General features: G+C 40.0%; 1 protein-coding gene across 1 annotated transcript in view; it reads right to left on the bottom strand.

Moving 5' to 3' along the window:
• Positions 1-3,380: 3,380 nt before the first annotated feature.
• The window catches only part of LANCL3 (LanC like 3), a 93,713-nt gene continuing 75,648 nt past the window's right edge, over positions 3,381-21,445 (bottom strand). Inside the window, exons 2-5 of the mRNA XM_029241162.1 lie at positions 19,966-20,089; positions 18,851-19,048; positions 10,791-10,998; positions 3,381-3,990 (exon numbers count right to left, since the gene is read on the bottom strand). Coding sequence (XP_029096995.1) covers positions 3,831-3,990; positions 10,791-10,998; positions 18,851-19,048; positions 19,966-20,089 — 690 coding nt within the window. The 3' untranslated portion in view covers positions 3,381-3,830. The remainder of the gene's footprint in view (positions 3,991-10,790; positions 10,999-18,850; positions 19,049-19,965; positions 20,090-21,445) is intronic.

The following is a 21,445-nucleotide window of genomic DNA, read 5'->3' as shown; positions in this document are numbered from 1 at the left end:
AAATAAGTATTTCCATTAAAAGGAGCTCCTCAGCGAACCAGCCTATTCCTTTTTACTCAGCCCCAGTGAATCAGAACTTTCTGAGGCACAAATGCTATAGTCAGGATTGGTTCTAGAATATAAAGAACATACTTTGTTTTTACCCATCAAGTGATCCAGACTCCAAGCTCTGCATCCAGACAGGGAGATTCCATTTGGCTGAAATGCCTACTTGAAGTCATAATTGAGCATGGTTTTGTATGCACGTAATAGGTACTTAAAATATAGCCTTCCTTTTAAACATATAAAGGACCTACCTATTATAAAACTCTCTTATATCCATTTTATCACTGACTACCCTGTGAGGTGGAGAGGGTGATGGTGATGATGATGGTGATTATAGCTGCCCATGGAGGTCACCGAGCAAGGATTTGAGATTTCCAAAACAGGGCTCTTTGCATTACTAATATTTTTTCTTTTAATCATGTGTTCCCTGAACATGGCTATAAATCACAAACTTACATTTGTTGCATTGAAATTATTGAGATTTGCTCTCTACAGAAATGGAAACAATTTGAACACTGTCTTGATTAAAACCTTAAGTGTGTCAAAGAAAGTTAAAGATACAAATTGCCATGGAAAAGTTCCAATTTAGCACAGGCCAAGAAAATGACTCTGTTTCTCAGAGTTATCAGAAAGTGAATACAATTATCTTAATAGTGTAGTCAATTACCTAAAGAAGCACAGGGGAATATATGCTCTCAAACCTCTGTTCTCAGTTACCAGGTTACAAATGGAATAAAAAAGTAAAATCTGATGACTGAAATGGGATTAGGCAAAATAAAGATACATGGGGGGGGTGTACATGAAAGAGAAGATACATAATTTTGTTAATGAAACAAAATACACGGAGTTGTAATATTTTCCAAAACTTCCTGTTCTCCAAGTATAAGGCAGTCTCCCCCATTGTTGAGAGATTCTTTCAATCTATCCTCAAATTTCCACTGTTACCTTCAGGTTTATAATTGTTCATATCACATATAGTAAATAACATTAAAGTTATACTAGTGGTGGTGAAAATACCCTCATAGCCTTCAAGAGGCAACACACTTCAGCGCTATTCAAAAAAGGATATTACATTGAAGGGAACAGGTTGGTTAATTAAGCAAGAAGTGACATGCCACACTTTTCTACAGCAACACTAAAGGGTCTTTTTCCCACTTCTTGGGAAAACAAGATATTAGAAGACCTACCCAAACTTGTAATTCTACTCTCAGGAAAATAAAAACGGTCAACATGTTTAAGTGCTAAACAAGCTTACCCTTGTTTCTAATTTACTGAGGTGTCAATTCATAAAGACACGAACATGGCCTTTTCTTGGATTTGACAAAACGGTTGCCTTTCCACAACGATTAGCACAACAACATCATAGTTACCATACTGGACCTTAGAAGGGCAGGTGAGCAGAAATGAATCCAGTTTTTCTGAAGTTCCTAGAGATGAAACTGGTATGTTGAGCTAGATTATCACTTCTTAGTGCTTAGGTCTTAAGGATGAATGGTGGAAGGATCAGCAAACAGAAACAGAAGCTAACTTCCTAGGGTATTTTGTTCACTGCTGTATCCCCAGGTTCTAGTTTAGAATACCAAATACATACACGTGGGAAGTGAAACCCTGGGTCTGAATCCTCATTCTGCCCCTTCCTAACTGTGAGACTTTGGATCAATTACATAAATCACCTTGAAGGGTTGCTGGACGATGAAAAACGCATGCGTTCTATAAAGCCCTGCATATTGAATGCTTATTACCGTCAGCCTATAGGGGTCAGATGAAATGAATTTAAATCCAGATGGTGGAAAGCAGCTACCACTATCATTTCAAAAGGAGACTACTTTGTAGAAGGCATTTTGTCTTAAGGCTTTCTGAGAGGTCCTTGACCATTCATGAAAGAACTTGTAGAACCCAACTTTGGGAGTCACCTGAAAGCTGCTATTTATGTGGTATTGCCCCAATCTGAGTATGTTCAAAGATGAACAATTGAGGCCAATTTTATATACTTATATCTGAGGATGTGAAAATGAAACAATGAGCTACAAACATACATGCTTTTCAAAACCACTTTGTCCTAGTTTGTTCTGATGAGTGCAAACATAAAGAAAGTCAGAAAATATCCAGACAGTTCTTACCTTTCTTCAGCCCCAGATTATTTGAGAATCTTGTGAATGCTAGAGATCCTCTTCCCAAAAAAAAGAGCGCGCGTGCGCACGCGCACACTCACACACACACACACACACACACACATTTTTAGGCAACAAAATATTCCCCAACTCCTCCCAAAGTTCATCTATGAATCAAGAAGTTAGGAACTACTGAACTGAATAAGCGCTTAGGTATCTATCTATCTATCTATCTAGATACATATCTAGATATATATACATCCTGATGTAAACCTAAGCACTTAATGATACATATTCTACATCTATCACGTATATCCAAATAATTAATGACTATTTAAATAATTGTTAAATCTTGTACAGTATGCAATTTCCTCCTCACTCTGATATATGTAATTGACACTGGCCAAATTCTAGAAAATGGATAAACTCATGTTCTGAGTATTGAAGTGACAGATGCTCCCACAACGTTCTGGAAACACTGTTTACTTGAAGTAGTTTTACAGCTTCTATGTGTTTATGGCAGGGCTGAATTTAATATGACAACTTGGCTCACTGGGTATTGTAGACAAATTCTAGTGGAGCCTGTGTCTTGGAGGGTAAGGTGATCAGCCAGGGAGTTCACGCATCTCTTAATCTTACAGTATAAAATTGAGCAGTGTTCTTTTCATAATCACTGGTCCCTTTCTAGGCCACTGTGTGCCTGTCCCAGGGGACACAGTATTCCATCCAAGGCGGAAATGACCCACCTTCATAGTGGTTACCCTGATCTTTGAGATGAGTGATTTTTTCCATGAGTATATTTTACAGTTCAGCTAATAGCTTCATAGGGATTACATAAGCATTTAAAAAATTACTCACAATAGACAGTACACAGCTTATGCTTCAAATTGAGAAAAACACTTGACAGTATAACACTTGCTACGGTATTTGCTAGCCTGTGAATTTTGCTATTCTAATTGAGCTTTCGGAAAGAAAAAGGAACCCAGGAAGAGGGACGCTCTAAGACCCAAGGGAACTTGGAATTTGGGGGTTTAAACTAAGTTATGATATGATCTCTTTAAAGTGCCCAGGGTAATGATAAAAAATAGAGATTCATATGCAAATTTATCCATTCATTAAAAATATGAATTTCAATAAGTAAAGGCAAAGGACAACCAAGAATTTCCCTTTTTGTCCTTCGGCAACCTGACACGTCCCTCCTAGCAGTTTTAGCTGGGCAATTACTTTAGCTTTCTGATCGTCTCTATTTCTGAATTTAGGGGTGGAGGGCACCCACAAATGGTCAAATTCTCTCTCCAATTGCTAAGGTATTTTTGGCATTTCATTGCCATAGTCCACATTTCAATTTTGTTTTCTATCCCGCAAGTGAAAGACAGATGATTTCTCTTTCCCTTTTTCCTCTGATCTCTGGTCTCACATCTATACCCTGAACTATTCCATCTCTAGGGGTTTTAGAAGAGTTGTGGTGTCTTTATGTTTGCAGGTTGTCACGCTGTTCTCCCTTCAATCAGGTATCATGTTGCCTTCACCTGCATGCTCCCTCCCTTCCGACAGCAATGTTAAGGCTCATGGTTGTGATACCATTGAATGTGGCTTATGTGGAAACTGCCTCAGGTAGTAAGCTCAGGAAATCTCAGGAACCTTCTGCAGGGCCACGGTGGGACACGGAGCCTTCTAAACAAAGACGCTGAAGAGAGGGAACTCAGCCTGGTTGGGCTGCAGCAGATCGATCAGAAAGCACACCGTCCCGGAGAAGCCTTCATACAAGCTGTATATACTTTCAAGAACCCGGGAACCAGCCTTGAATTCCTCGGTAAATAAAAATTCAGCAAACCTAAGAGAAGGAGAAAATATGAACAGTTTTCACATGAGTGTTTCCACATTATGGGCCCTGGGTTGCTTCTTCCTCCTCTCCACTAAGTTCAAGTTTTAGCATCATTCTCTTTCCAGACGTGTATAATATCTTAAGGAAGCCTTCTTCCCTGTTAAAAAACGGAGAAGCCATTATGCCATTGTGTATGTTTCACAACAGATCATGTTGGCAAGCAAATTCCACTATTTTCAGCATTTGCAAAGCAAAGCAGTTTCTGAGGATTTCATTCCTTCTGTCATCCGATAATTAAAAGTAAAAAAGACAGATAAATAGCCATACTTTTATTTATCTTGAATAGAAGCAAGCTGATATAGGTCTCTGCCTTTAAAAAAAGTAAATATGCTGTGTTTCTGCAGGCATATTATTTCTGAGCTAGGTTTCATTTATATGTGACAGAGAGCAGAGACTGAAAATAAATGGGCAAGGTTTTATACAATCTGTGCTTTGGGCAAACAAAAGAATAAGATGAATGGGAAAAGGCAAGCAACATTTTATAATCATGACATCAAACAGCAAACTCAGCTACAAGATAGATTATTTTTAGGACACCTGCCTTAAAAATAAATCACTGACCTCCAAATTCTCTATGAGAGATCTTTTTTTCTTTTACCTGTATTTGCCACAAAGCCTATTCAAATAATTTATAATGAGTAACATTTTTAGTAGCTTACAGGTTTTAAAGTGCTGTCACCTCTTTACAGACTTGCTCTACCCATTCCCATCAACAACAAACATAATCACCAATTCAGAGGCTAGAGCTCACAGGTTGAAAAGACCTGACAGCTGATTCTGCCATAAATTTAGATTACTGCTACTACATAGGGGGTCCTATGAAGAGTAATTACTTGTTTGATCTTTTTAGGGCTCTTTGAATTGATGGTAGCTTAAAATAAATCAACAGGAAACATACTGCAATTCTGTCTGGGACAATTTTTCTCTCAACTGTTTTCCTGAATATGCAACAATTTTTAATGGAAGTCAAAATTTTAAACAGTAGAATAATGATGCATCTTAAGAGTTCATTCAAAATTTGTAATTACACACTGAAACTCTGTGGTATAGTTTCAAGGAGTCTTAACTGTTTTAGTGCTATGGATCATTTGGCAGCCTGGACTCCTTCTCAGAAAAAAAAAAAAAAGTCTTCAAATATGTAAAGAAAAATACACAGGATTCCCAAGGAAATTAATTATATTAAAGCATGGTTAGCAAAAATTTTTCAACCGAATTTGTGATACAGTGATATATGGATTCTTTATTAACACACTAAATAACAAGATCTAGTAGTGTGTCTAATAACTGCTGACATTTCTAAGTAGTGATGGGAGTAAAATATATTTCACAATATCTGCCACAAGACTAATAACATGAGAATATCTACGACATCTACTGGTGACAGAGTCACAGCTACTGCGAATTCAGAATTGAAAGAAATGCTACATTTCAGCTTGAAATGTAATACTTTTCTCAAGTAAATTCACGAATCCTAGATTGCGAAGCCCTGGTGTAGCAGGAAGAGGAAGGGCTTTGGGGTTGCAATATGCAACTCTGATAATTTCAAGTTAGATGACCTTTGGCAAATTTCTTAATCTGACTTTAAAACGGTGAAGTTGCAGAATTGCATAAGATTATCTGTAAAGATCAAAGATGCCATATATTAGGGCTCTGAGCAGAGAGCAAGCATTCGATACATGGTAAACAGAAGTTTTTCACAAAAACATAGTATAGCAGAATATTTGTAAAATAGAGAGAACCATCCCACCACATTTTAAGAGAAATCCACAGTTAATTTTGCTCCCTCCTCTGACCTTTTTCTCCCCTAGGGTTAGATTTACTTACTGCATTATTGAAATCATAGTCTGTATAATATTTAGTATCCTATATTTTTTTATTTAAAATATGATAAACATTTTTTGTGCTTTTCAAAATAACTTCTAAATGATATATAGCAATTTACAAGAGTACCAGCAATGTGTGAGAGTAGCAGTTTCACTGTATTCTGACCTACACAGCATGTTATCATACTAAAGTGAAAATGATTGTTTCCAAAAACTACCCAATGGTGCAAAATTCAAACAAACAAATTCATTTTTCTAAAAAACTCTGTCAAAATAGAAGTCAGAATGGTAATTATGGAACTAAAAAGAATTACAGACACTGATAACATTACATATCAAAACCTATTGACTATGACCAAAACTGAACTCAGAGGAAAATTCATTGATCTGAGTTGTTGTTGTTGTTGATGTTATAAAGATGGAAGGTATTCTAATTAAGCACTTTTTAAAAACTGTAGAAAATAACAAAATAAAGGGAAGGAACACTGGAAAATCAAAAATAAAGGCAGAAAACAATGAATTAGGAAACAAAAGAGAAAAACAAAAATAATTAATGAAAACCAAAAGCCAGTTCCTTGAAAGGGTAAGCAACATAGACAAAATGCTGGTGTGTCTGGCCAAAAAGGAAAACCATTAGGAATGTGAAATGGCATGTAATCACAGACATGGGAAATTTTAAATATCATGGAACTATACTGTTAGAACTTTATGTCAAACATTCGAAAATACATATGAACTAGATGCTTTTATAGTCGTTTATTCACTACCAAAAATAATTCAAAAAGAGGTAGAAAACCTGAATAATTAAATAATCATAGAGGAAACTGAAAAGGTGGTCAAATATTTTTCTGGAACGATAAATTCCAACTCTGTGTTAAAAGAGCAGTAGGCGATGACCAAGTAATGTTTATTCCAGGAAGGTACATACTGTTTGACTTTACTGTTTTAGGAACGGCCAAAGGATGTCTCCCCAGTTTGGACCACACCATATTTAACTTTGAGTTATGATGAAGTGGAAATTTCAGTACACTAAACAATTAAATGCAATGCCCAAACAATATTCAGATATTACCTGCACATTTTCAGTCTTTACCTGTAAGTGAGAAATTTAAGTTGTCTGAAGGGCCCTGTAATCCCAGACTTATAATTAAGACTCTGTAAACTAGGACCAGTGTCCCAGAAAAATAGAGGGGTTTTCTGATTCTTTTTAATAGGCTTTCTAGAGAATGACAACCCCGGTGAAATTTATTCCAAAGGTGATATCACATTAGCCTAAGTAAGATCCCAAATGACTTTTTTTCCCTATATTTGGGAAATAAAGGGTCACGTTGCAACCTAAACAGACTAGGGAGCCATTAATCAAAATATAATAACAGACTTCTAAAACAATGGAGCTACAAATGGGGGACTCACATATGTTAGTATTTTTCCTTCTGTGCATACATGCAAATATCATAAAGGGTAGTTTATGGTTTTTTTAAAAGATCGAATATTAGAAAAATTGCCTTGGGAAGACCTCTCTGACAAAATGACTTTTGTGTGATGGTCTGAATGAAGTGAGAGAACTGGGACATATACGTAGAAAGTGAACATCACAGGTGAAGGAGACAAAAACTTCAAAGGCCTTGAGGTACATTGTACCTGGCATCTTAACAGAGTAACAAGGAAGCCACTGTGGTGCAAAGAACCAGGAGCAAGACAAGTAGGGCATGATATCAGAGACGTAATGGGAGGCAAGATCCTGGAGGGCTTTTTGTTCAGAGAACAGACTTTGGCTTTTACTCTGATTCATGTGGGAAGCCATCAGATTATCCTGAACAGAGGAGTGTCATAATCCGACATGATACACATTATAAGAAGCAAATTTAAAAGATCACGGTGAGGGCTTCCCTGGTGGCGCAGTGGTTGAGAGTCCGCCTGCCGATGCAGGGGACACGGGTTCGTGCCCCGGTCTGGGAAGATCCCACATGCCTCAGAGCGGCTGGGCCTGTGAGCCATGGCCGCTGAGCCTGCGCGTCCAGAGCCTGCGTGTCCGGAGCCTGTGCTCCGCAACGGGAGAGGCCACAGCAGTGAGAGGCCCGCGTACCACAAAAAAAAAGAAAAAAAAAAAAAAAAAAGATCACGGTGAAACACAGACTCACTCTTAATGAAATAAGCATAAAGGCTAGGATGTTTATTATCCTTATTTTTACTGAACATTGTTATGGAGATTCTGACCCATGCGATAGGAAATGAAAAAAAAAAGAGTATATAGTTGAGAATGGAAGTAACAAAATTATAATTATTTGCAGATAATATGTGTGCCTACTTAGAAAACCCAATGGAATCTAATAGAAAGATTAATGGAGTTCAGTAAGGTGGCCAGATATATCATTTTGATATTTATGAAAACTAAGATGTTTGTAAGATAAATGCAGATTTATATGAGAGAAGGGTGTCTTAGATTGCTAAACTGCAATAATATGTACGTTTTTTTAAGTCTTCGTAAATGCCAGTAATAAATGACCTGAAAACATAAGGGAGGAAAAAATTCCACTCACAATCCTGGAAACATAAAATACATAGTAATAAAATTAACAAGAAGCATACAAGTCCTTCTTCATAAGATCAAAACTTTACCAAATGACATTTTTACAAACTTAAATAAAGGGAAAACATACCATACTCTTGGATGGAAAAACTCAATATTCTAAAAATGTGAATTCTCACTAAGTAACATATAAATTCATTGAAATTCCAATCAAATGTCCGTAGGATTTTTTAATTTTTGAAAAATTGACTCTAAAATACAACTGGAAGAATAAATGAGAGAGAACAGCTAAGAAAAACTAGAAATAAATGAATAATGAAATATAGAAAGTCCAGAAGCAAACCCACACATTTATATAAATTCAGTTTATGACAAAACTGGAATTTTAGATGATTGGGGTTATTGGCCAACAGATGTTATGGGAAAGTTTTGTTTTTTCATTAAAAAGCACAAAGATAGATATCCATCTGACACTATTTTAAAAAGTAAGCTCTAAACTAATCAATGATTTAAAAGTTAAAGTAACTTCTAAATTGGTGGGAGAAATGGGTGAAGCGGTACAAGTTTATTTTAAAAATGAAAATAAAATCCAATGTAAATTAATATTTTTATAATCTTAGAGTGGGAAAGGTCTTTTTTTTTTTTTTTTTTTTTTTTGCGGTACGCGGGCCTCTCACCGCTGCGGCCTCTCCCGTTGCGGAGCACAGACTCCAGACGCGCAGGCTCAGCGGCCATGGCTCACGGGCCCAGCCGCTCCGCGGCACGCGGGATCCTCCCAGACCGGGGCACGAACCCGCGTCCCCCGCATCGGCAGACAGACTCTCAACCACTGCGCCACCAGGGAAGCCCAGGGAAAGGTCTTTTTAACTATAAGACAAAGTCCAGAAATCTTTAAAGTTTGACAACTTTATCAAGAAAAATACTTAAAATTTTTGTCTGGCAAAAGACCATGAAATAAGTTGAAAGAAAAATGGCAAAGTAGAAAAATATTTAAAGCATATATTGACAAAGAGTTACAGTCCTCAAAATAAGCATCACAATAGGAAAAAAATGGGCAAAATACAAAGACAGTTTAAAATACCTCTGGATTTAACGACTTCAATTTAAAATTTTTCTCATAGTGCACAGAAAGGTATGTATTGGATATTTGGGACAATTTTGTTTGTATTAGTAAAGATTGCACATATACCAAGTGTCCATTACTTAAAGATTGGTTAAATTAATCATGGTACAACTATAATAAATAACTATATAGTCATTAAAACAATGAGATAGATCTATACAAACTGAAATAAAGGATGTCCCTTACAAATTGTTTATTTAAAATTATAAACTGCAAACATTATGTATAGTACTGTTACACATACATAATTGTTGGATCTTATTAATATGTACGTATAATACATACACATATATATATATATATAGGAACATACATTCATGCATAGAGAAATGTCTAGAATGATATAACTCAAATTGTTAGTGATAATAACAGTGAACACTTACATTGCAGTTACTATGTGCCAGGCGCTGTTCTAAATGATAAATGAGGCCATTATGCTAAGTGAAATAAGCCAGTCGCAAAAAGACAAATACTCCATGATAACACTTACATGAGGAATGTACAAGTCAGTCAAGCTCATAGAAGCAGAGAATACAATGAGGGCTGCCAAAGGCTGGGGTGGGGGAGGGGAAATGGGAAGTTTTTGCTCAACGGGTATAAAGTTTGTTACTGAAGGTGAATAAGTTCTAGAGATCTGCTGTCCAACCTTGTGCCTATAGCTAACAAGATATTACTGTACATTTTAAAATATGCTAAGAGAATAGATCTCATATTAAGTGTTCTCACCACAATAAAAAAAAAATCCCCAAAATACATATCCTTTGGCCCAGTAATTCCACTTCTAGGGATTTACTTACAGATGTACCCATACGTGAACAAAATGATATATGTACAAGGTTTTTCATCATAGCATCATAGGTAATGCAAAATATTGGAAAGAATCCAAATTGCCCTCCATATGGGACTGGTTAAGTAAACTATGGCTCATTCAGAAGATGTAATACTATGCAGCAATAAAAATGAAAAGTCCTTTATTTACTGATTTAGGGTGATCGTTAAGATAGCAAAGTGCTACCATTTGTAACAAAAAAGAGGGACAAAATATTACATATATGCCTATCTGCTTGTGTATATATACAGATATGTATATCCCTGAGAAGATAACTAAGAGACTGGTAACTGACTGTCTCCTGGGAAGTGAACTAACTTGCTACAGTGCACAGTGGAAGTATTTCTTTTTACACTTTAAAACTATGTGACTCTATTACCTGTTCAGAACATTAATTGTATTAACATTTGGAGAAAAAAAAAAAACATGCAAAGAAAGGCTGACCTTTGGGCTCGGTAGATGTATTTAGAGTTTCCCGTGAGCCGGTATAGCAGCAGAAAGACATAGGCACTGCCAGCTACCCCGTGGCAAATCCCTGGCCCCTTCTTTAGCAGGCCCTTCTGCCACGTGAGTTCCCCACACCGGATACACGTGTCCAGGTACTGTGGTTTCTTGGAAACCAGATAAGCTTTTGCAAACAGATAGGCAATTCCTGTGAAAACATCAAAGACATTAGAGGTGATTTTCAGGGCTTAATACTATAGAGAGGAACTTCTCAAACTCAGAGGCTCACAAATCACCAATGTATTGGTAAAATACCCACTCTAATCTAGTAGGTCTAAAGTGGGCCCAGAGACACTGCATTTCTAATGACAGCCCTTCCAGGGACCACATTTTGAGTAGTAAGGCTATAGGATCTTCTCCAAGGGAGTCTTATTTTACCAGTGAGATTTAGTTTAAGTTGTTTGAATTGTATGGTGATACTGGCCCTGAGAGAAAGAGCAACAAGTATCTAGATTGACAAAATCCATAATTTACAAATGGGTTAATATTTGATGACACATACCGTGGTAAGCATTATGCATATGTGGCTATTTGGAATGGCTAAATGTTTACACAGTTTGCCCATCCCCCCACGGATGTTCAGAATTCCTAATGTTAAAGTACTTATAACTACACACCTTTTCTTAAGAGCCAAACTGGGAGTCCTTCCAAAAACAACAATGATCCCAAGTGACCTGGCCAAGACTCTGGCTTCAGCTGTGAAGTGAGGCCCTCCCCACTTGATTGTTCCAAGGAAAGACTCTTTCTTTCAAAACTCCTCAGCCAAGGCAATCTCAATTACACAGGCAGGAATGGAAACAAGAGAAGTGACAGCTATTAATAGAAACAATTTCCTCCACATTCCAGGTGCTCATATTCAGAGAGGAGATTAGTAACACAAGATCACTCTCTCTCCTGCCTCGCCTACCCTTCTCGTATAGAAAGTGGGAAAGACTGGAATTTAGTAGATATTTTGACTAGCTCATCCATCAAGGTTACCTCTGCCTTTGTCTTTGACTAGCCTATTTTACAACTGTGTAAAGACAGAAATTACCTTGTAGAAAACTGACAGTAATGTAAATAATACCTATCTCTAGAAACTCACATTCTGTACGGTAGATGCTGCATTGACTTCCCTCAGTCTTCGTGGAAGCAGCTACTTTCTGCATCTATTAAGTAAATTCATGTCAGCGTTCCTAATAGCCTAGAAATTATGTCCACTCTTCGGATTTTCCTTTGAACCAGTTGTAATACCTATGTGGTTCCCTCATTAATTTATGAGTTAAAATTGTTGACATATGTTTATGTTTGTATGAGAGTCATGATTTTATTCTCTTTTAAAAATGTATCCTGGGCTTCCGTGGTGGCGCAGTGGTTGAGAGTCCGCCTGCCGATGCAGGGGACATGGGTTCGTGCCCCGGTCCGGGAAGATCCCACATGCCGCGGAGCAGCTGGGCCCGTGAGCCACGGCCGCTGAGCCTGCGCGTCCGGAGCCTGTGCTCCGCAACGGGAGAGGCCACAACAGTGAGAGGCCCACGTACAGAAAAAAAAAAAAAAATGTATCCTTTAACACTCCCTGTGACGAACACATAACAACGGGCTCTCCTCAGCCAGTGCTTTCCAGTCAACCACTGACAATGGTCACCTATAGCACTGTCCTCCTTCAGTTTTAGGAAGAAAGTGTCATTCCCACAAAGAATGATTTTTAAAAGAATTGAACTTAGTTAATTACACATTCATTCATTCACTGTATCCATTCATTTGAAAGTGCTCATTGATGATCTGCTGTATGCATAGCCCTAGGCAGGGCCAGCTTCATGGGCTTGTGACCTGTACAGCCTCACAAAGGGCCTCCAGGAGGGCCCCACCCTGGATTGAATGCTCTGTTGTTGCCATCTTGAAATTCTTAATCATTTTTTAAAAAGGGGTCTGCATGTTTATTTTGTACTGGGTCCCCCAAATTATGTCACCAGTTCTGGCACTGGGTGATATAAAATAAATGCTAAACACGATTCCTGCCCTTCAGGAAGGCACTGTCTAGAAAGGGAGAGAAAATTATGTACTTTTGACTGATACATAATAAGACATGTAGTTCATGATGCTGTGGGGACATAAAATGAATGGCCCTGAAAATAATACTAGAGGGATCAGAAAAGTGGAAGCTCCCTGAGGGAGACAGTCAGGGGAAGCTTTGATGGAAGTAAGGCTTTCTTCAGGACTGTGTAGGATGCATAGGAAACTGCAGGCCTGAGGAGATGGAGAGAGAGCATTCCAGGCATCAAATCAGCAAGTGCAAAGTTTCTAAGCCACAATAAACAAGTCACATGAAGACCAGTGGGGCAGTGTTCTAAGCAACAGGACCATGGGCTGGAAGGGTAGATTGGGCTCACATATTGGATGATTTTACAAGTCCACATGGGCAGCTTGGACCGTATTCGTGGGAAGTAGGGAACCAGTGGGACTGTTTTGTTGTGAATTGGATGGTTTATATTTTTAATGATGTGATTAGTATTATAGACAAAATGCCCCACTGTGGGGTCAACCAAGACTGAAAGAAGGGCAATAGGGTAGCTATGAGCTGATTGTGTCAGCAGAAAGATGGCAAAGAGGCTAATGAAAGAGACAGCTCACAGGATGGATGGCTGTTTAGATATTAATTGAGCACCTACTATATACCAGGACAGTAGTAGGTACTAAGGTTTTTAAAAGCCCCTGCCAGGGCTTCCCTGGTGGCGCAGTGGTTAAGAATCCTCCTGCCAATGCAGGGGACAGGGGTTTGAGCCCTGGTCTGGAAAGATCCCACATGCCGCGGAGCAACTAAGCCCGTGCGCCACAACTACTGAGCCTGCGCTCTAGAGCCTGCGAGCCACAACTGCTGAAGCCTACACTCTAGAGCCCATGAGCCACAACTACTGAAGCCCGTGCACCTAGAGCCTGTGCTCCACAGCAAGAGAAGCCACTGCAATAAGAAGCCCGCGCACCGCAGCGAAGAGGAGCCCCCGCTCACCACAACTAGAGAAAGCCCGCGTGCAGCAACGAAGACCCAACGCAGCCAAAAATTAAATAAATGAATAAATAAATTTATAAAAACAAAGAGAAGCAGATGGTTTAAAAAATAAATAAAAGCCCCTGCCTTCATTAGTCTTTACAACCTAACTGGGGCACTCATTAGGCTACGTGAGGGGACAGAGGCGTTGAGGAAGCACAGAGGAAGGCTCCTAACCGACACTTGGAGGTAGGAAAGGCCCACTGGTGAAATGACACCATCTAACCTGGGTACCAAAGGAGGAGGAGGAACAGGCCAGGTGAACCGGAGCCCTTGGTGCTCTATCGGATCCCTTTACTTTACTGGCAGGTGCCCCATCCCTCAGCTGCTGTGAGTTGACTGCTGACAAAGCTCACTGCTGCCCTCTTCTTGGGAGATACGGCCTCAGCCAAAGGGGTGGCTATGCTATGCACCTCCCCCAGAAGGTTTTGGCCAATGATTGGCTGCCTCAAGACAGAGCAACTCTGTGGTGTCATCTGTGCTTCTTAGCTTCCCCACCACCACCCAGAATCCAGGTGAAGCTACTCTCCAGGTGAGACACAGAGAGCCCTTTGCCACCCAGCTCCTACTCTGCCCTCCTGCCACTTCTCCCCCATGCCCTCCATGAAGCGTTTACTTCAGTGAAACCAAACCACCCCACAGTTCCCCTTCCTTCACCATGTGGTTCCATGCCTCTGACTGACTTTTCTTGGAACAAACTTCCCACCTTTCTTAGTCTAACTTATCTCAGGCATCACCTCCTCCAGGAAGCCTTCCCGGAACCTGGAGGAGGACCAGAAATCCCTCCTTTGAGCTCCCATCACTCCTTATACAAGCCTTAGCACTCACACAGTATCATATTAAAATTACCTGTTTTTTAATATAAATAATTTTTAAATTGAAGTATAGTTGATTTGTAATATTATATTCATTTCAGGTGTACCGGATAGTGATCCAGTATTTTTACAGACTAAACTCCATTAAAAGTTATTACAAGATGACTATAATTCCCTGTGCTATACAATATATCCTTGTTGCTTATCTATTTTATACATAGTAGTGTGTACTTCTTAATCTCCTACCCCCATCTTGCCCCTCCTCCCTTCCTTCTCCCCACTGGTACCCACTAGTTTGTTTTCTACATCTGTAAGTCTGTTGAAATTACTTGTTTTCATGGCTGCCGCCCCTAGTATTGTGCCAGCTACCCAAGGGCAGGTACTCTGTCTTGTTCATTTTTGCTCCCCAATCTGTGGCATGGTGTTTGACACATGGCAAGGACTCCACAAATGTCTGCTGACCCTATAATGTCCCATTTCTCACCCCAGCGCAGGCCGATGCTGAAGCGGAGACGAAAGATGTGGAAGGAAGATGGGTTGAGATGGTCTAATTGCTAAACCAGGCCATTAGCCCCAGGCAGCTTAATGGGTATTGATCCTATGGCTCTGGACAGAGACAAAGGGCCTCTTCCTGCAGCCTGGATCATGGAATGGTACATGGACAGGACCTTGAAAAACTTCTACACCTATTGTCTCCTTACCTAACCTAATGAAATCCACAATAAGGTGGCTTAACCTAAAAGGAAAGGACGTTGGATTTCTTTGCATTTGCTGGGAACGGTGTCATTTCATCCTGGGAACACTGGTTATTGTGCATTGCCATGAAACCCGGAGGTAGCAATGATATATGTCTTTGTCAAATACAAATGGGAAAATGAATTATTACTTAAGAAGTATGGTTTGAGAGGCTAAATCTTGGAAACATGTGACCCAGCAGAGCCTCGTGATAGCCAGACTTGGCACGTTTCGTTTCAACATCCTACAGAATTAGCGCACAGGTCCATTCTGGGATCCGGAATTTCACTGAAGCACGCATTGTACGGTGTGCACTATAAAGCTGAGTGACCAAAGACACCTGCACTGTACAAGTACTTACTGTTCTCTATTCAAAGTCACCTACCCAGGAGCCCTCATGAAATGATTTAAAAAAATATAGCTACACCTGTGTTTCACCCAGAGTAAAGGAAATGCGCTGTCAGTGTGACCACAGATGATGTAACATAATGCGGTCTAGAGTTTCTTTTAGCCACAGCATTTGTTTTAATGATTTTGTAAATGACTTTTGTCCTGTATTACAGAATCTTTAAGGCTAGGAAGGGGTCAGGTGAATCTGCCTGCTATACTTCATTGTATTTAGTGAGAAAAACTCTACGCCGCGCTGGGTATTTATAAATGTGGGTGTCTGCAAATCTTTTGGGCCATATCCCTCACGAACGGTAAGGGTCCACAGGATTAAAGGGGTCTGTGGTGAAAAAAAGACTGAGTTTCACTGCTCCACCTCAGTGCACTCCTTCCACAGATGAACAAAGGCACAAAAGAAACAAAGTGGTTTTCTCAAGGTTACTTAGCTGGTTAGTGTCTGAACTATAATTAGAACCCGGAGTTATTAACTTAAGAGTCCAGAAGTATATTCACAGTGCATAAATGATAACTAAGGCTGTCACCTGTAGAGGTGGGTTGAAGGAAAGTCAATAGGAAACAATTATAGTATCATTGATGAAGATAAGGTATCATTGATGAAGTTCCACACTGTGGATTATTTCTGGCAGGTTTTTAATCACAGAATCAGTCTGCCGCCCCAAACCATCTGCACTGTTCATAAATCTACTCTCAAAAAATCTTCTCACATAAGTGAGAATTATTTTTCTAGGTCATCTCTTGTTTTAGAATTTTTGGAGAGCTTACTGTTGCCAACTTCAGAGGCATCTTCATGGTCTTTAACCTGCACTTATCAGATTTATAATCACTCCTGATGCTATTTTTAGCACATCTCTTAAAAGGAAGACCAATACCCTTGAGATGGAAGTGCGGGTTGGCAGACATAATGGGCTCCATTTGGTTCTTTATTCATTTGTGAATTCATTTATTTTTGGCAGTCCAGTGAATATGAGGATTGAATGATTTTGCCCTGCAATCTGCGTTTAATCTAACCAAGATACTGAACATGAATGATAAATGAGGATAAATAAAGTCCCCAAGGTGATGAATACTATGCTGTACTGTTATGGTCCATGATTTACAAAGACAGATGGGATGTGATGTACAGAGAGGAAAGGAATAACCGCCCTTCAAGAACCCCACATCAATTAAGTGACCCAGCCACTCATTTTAGTAAATTATCTTCCCACTCTTCACAGGGCTTTTACTATACATTGAATCCTTTCAAAATAGGCTGTATTTAATTTGGAACATCTCCAAAATTCAAGGATCCTGGGGTGCTTGGAGGATACCCAAAGGCCTTCACTGAAAATGATGAAAGGGAATAGGAAATGGGAGTGTTGAGCGTAACATGAAGAGATATCATTTCCAGAATGGTAAATAACTGCTGTTTTTCTTCAGAAAGTTCAAAGCAAGAAAAAGGTGGGCTCAAATGATCACTGGTGGGAATTAGCCTGGACATAATGCACAATGCCCTGGCGCTGGTACAAGCACACACGGGAGCCTTTGAAGTCCTTCCTTAAGTAAAAATGGAAGGCAGAGAAAATATGGCCAATGGACTAACACTTCTATTATTCGTCACCTCAAACTGTACCGAAGAAAAAATGAAATTCCAGTTGGATTAAAGAACATTAATTAGGTAAGGAGGGGAAAGGAAGTAATAACAATCAGGTAACAAATGAAAGAGAAATCAAATATATTTTAAAGCTGTACTCATGGCACTGAAGCATAGCCTTGAAAATTAAATAACACTCCTAATCAAAAATGTGTGTGTGTTGGGCTTCCCTGGTGGCGCAGTGGTTGGGAATCCGCCTGCCAATGCAGGGGACACGGGTTCGAGCCCTGGTCTGGGAGCATCCCACATGCTGCGGAGCAACTGAGCCTGTGTGCCACAGCTGCTGAGGCCCGCGCGCCTGGAGCCCGTGCTCCGCTACGAGGGAGGCCACCGCAGAGAGAGGCCTGTGCATTGCAGCGAGGAGTGGTCCCCGCTCACCGGAACTAGAGAAAGTCCATGCACAGCAATGAAGACTCAACACAGCCAAAAATAAATAAATTAAATAAATTTATAAAAAAAAATGTGTGTGTTATTTTGGTATTTTAAGTCTCTCTGGCCAATCGACCAAAATGCACTGTCTTTTTTGAATTGCCCCTTCTCTAAGGCCTAATTAGCAGTGTAATGGGATTGAAAAAAAAAGGAAAAGATGGGGTCTGATAAGTTTCCAGGCTCGATTCCAGAGAGTTCACTGCAAATGGCTTCTCATTTCTCTAGACTTTTCATTAGGTGATAATGGAAACCGTCATTTGGAGAAGAATTACAGAATAGTCCATCTTCAACCTTAATGTGCATACAAATCACCTAGGGATCTTGTTGAAGTGCAGATTCCGATTCAGTGGGGCTGGGGTGGGGCCTGAGATTCTGGATATCTAACAAACTCCTGTGCCACTAGTCCAGGGACCATGTTTTGAACTGCCAGGTTCCAGATCTGCACTGTCCCATGAAGTTACTGAGCGCTTGCAACGTGGCTAGTCTGTATCAGGATGGGATGTAAGTATAACAGAGACACGGGATTTCAAAGACTGGATATTTAAAAAATATGAAGTCACTCGATTTTTAAATTTGTTGCATGTTGAAATAATATTTGGCGTATATTGGGGTAGATCTATTATTAAAATTCATTTCACCTGTTCTTTCTATGTTTTAAACAGGGCTACTAGAAAGTTAATTTCATATGTGGCTCGTATTATATTTTGTTGGACAGCACTAGTTTAATTTGTATGCAAATATTGTAGATAAAGATCATATATTTTTTTAAACACAGGATCATTTCTGGACATCCTTTACTGATGGAGACTTTCTTGGCTTTGAAAAGTTTCATCTTGACCTTTTCATCTCCCACGGTAATAGCATAAGATGAGAAATACCCTCACTTCTCAGAAAAGGCACCCGTCTTTGGCTAAGCCCAATGAAAGGGAATGCTACCAGATAATAACATGAGTGAGACCTGGGGCGCCGTGGCACCAGTGCACCAGCTCGTTCTCCCTCTCGATGGCCTCGCCGAGCTCAGGTGGCCAGTTGCAGTTTTGTTCCTGCTCCATAAGGAAGTCCACGCTCTGCCACACCAGCTCCTGATCTGAGGGCTTAAGGTGCTCATGGTAAGAAAGAAGCATCTGGAGGATAGACGACAGGCCATGAGCTGCTCCTATACAGACAAGCAAAGCATCATTAATTCACATAATTGGGAGGAGAACCAGTTTGAAGTCTGGGCGTAAGTATTAGAGATTGATGAAGGGGTTGGGGAAAGCCAGGCATTCTAGGCAAAAGGAACAGGCACAAAGGTTACAAAGGTATGAGAACACTTTGCCTGCTGGAGGCTTTATAAATGTGAACCAGGGAAGGGAGAGATAAAGCTTGAGTTTGGAGAGGGAGGCAGGCGATCTGCAAAGGGGCTTGCAAGTCATGCTTGCAAGGAGTGATGGGGAACCACTGAAGGATTCAAAGGGGTAGTAACTAACTTTCACTTTACAAGCCTCATATCTCAAAAGTAGTCATTGTGATTCAGTAGTCTGTTATTAATCCACTAATATTAAAAACTTGAAACTGTCAGCGGCTGAATCCTGCTTCCCTGTGCAGAGGTGCTATTGGCAGTGAGCATATAAGCTGTTAATTTTCAGCAAAATTAGGCCAGTGAATTCACAATCAAGAATAAAGGATTTGAGTCTTTAGTGAAAGTCATTGTTAAAATAGCTCCATTTCTTTTTTTTCCTTTTTTTTCTTTTTTGTTTTAACATCTTTACCGGAGCTTTATAATGTCATGTCAGTTTCTGCTGTATAACAAAGCGAATCAGCTATATGTATACATATATCCCCATATCCCCTCCCTCTTGCGTCTGCCTCCCACCCAAATAGCTCCACTTCTGACAGGTAGACTCTGAAAACAAATATGAAATTGTGCTTTGTAGTATCCGTCAATATTTGTTTTTAAATGGCCTTTCAAAGGGTTCCCAGTGAAAGCAATAGTGATGACCTGCGTCAAAAACAAAATCGTCCAGTCTTTAGCCAGTGCTGCTGTTAGAGACTGCCTTTCTCCTCCAGGCCTTTGCCAACACCCTCACTCACCCAAGTATTCGGTTCCATAGTAAGAATACATCAGTGGGAATGGTTTCCTCTTTTTCATGGCATATTGCTTCCCGGAGTCCAGGATCGCTTGGCAAATTGATTTGATCTGTGCTGGGGTCAGCACCTGAGTAAGGAAAAGAGGCAGAAGTCAAGTCAGGATCATCATTATTCCTCAGACACTGGATTTTCTTGCTTAAAAAGTCCATCAGCATATCCCCCCCCCCAGTCCTTTTCCTATTTGTAAATAAGCTCAGCCCACCATACCTTTTTTTTTGAAACCACTGATTCTCTCTTCGTTGTCAAGTTTATCTCCCCTCTTCAGAAAATTTGCAGTTCTGATGGGAAACACACACCTTTACTGCTATAGGCTTTTATCAATGGCAGAGGCCACCTAACAGCTGTTATATCATTAATCCTTGTCACAGGAACAAGAAGTTGCTCAGGAAAGAACAAAGACTGGTCCTAAGCGACCATGCTTGGCAAAGCTGTTACTTCTGATGTATGGCGCGGGTCTGGCTCAGACAATGGGCCTTCAGTTTGTGTCATTTCGACTGTGCTCATAAAGCCACAATTCTATGACAAGCTGCTGCATGACAGACCCGCTGGAGCCTTTTTCAGTCCATGAAGGAAACCTAAGTCCGATAAGGACCAAGGCAAAGGAACTTTTACTATCAAAATGATGCTGAATAGAGAATGGCTAAAAGGCCGTCTCCCATATTTTATTCAATCTAGGTACCGTAAGTTTTAGGGCTATACAGGTTAAAATGTTCTCAAGCCTACATAGCATCATTGCATTTATTAGGGTTCTGCTCATGTTTGCAATGTTCTCTGTCTGCCAGTCTGCCTCGGGGCGCACTGGATGCTCCCTTTGGCACAGCACTTGTCACCTGTTGCGTTCTGTCTCTCTCTACTGGATGATCAGATGCAAAGACTGATCTGATTAGATGCAAAGACTGATCAAAAAATGATGTCTCATCATTTTGGTATCCTTGGTTCCTGACTCTGAGCCCGAGGGGGCCTTTGGTAACTGATGAGCGAGTAAGTGCCAGGTGGACTGCCATGAAAAGCAGAGCCCCCCTCTCCTCTTTTCTTTATTCACCCCCTCCCTCCCTCTTCCCCTTCCTTCCACAATTATTTCTTAAGCCCTTACTATAAGCAGGAAAGACTGTTCTAGACGCTGGAGACACAACAGTGAACAACATGACAAGACCTTTACTCTCATGAAGGCAACCTTCCAAAAAGGCAGACCTACACAGGAAAAGTACTAGCCAGAGTAACCAAAGAAAGAAGAAATCACCTAAAGTTCATCCTTGGCCTGACTGGATGAATCTGGGATCAAGGAACAATCTACTGGATTTTGGCCTTTCTCCGAAGACTCACGCATCAAATTTTCTTACCTGATATCTGCCATTAGACTCACCCATTCCTTTTGAAATAACTAATGATTTCTTAAGTCATAACTTGCTCCTCTGATTGATGC

The sequence above is a fragment of the Monodon monoceros genome, unplaced genomic scaffold (assembly GCF_005190385.1).
Source record: "Monodon monoceros isolate NGI ecotype Baffin Bay Population unplaced genomic scaffold, NGI_Narwhal_1 Super_Scaffold_22, whole genome shotgun sequence".
Taxonomy (NCBI): Eukaryota; Metazoa; Chordata; class Mammalia; order Artiodactyla; family Monodontidae; genus Monodon; species Monodon monoceros.
The sequence above is the reverse complement of the archived record's forward strand: the minus strand, read 5'-3'. Positions and strand labels throughout refer to the sequence as shown.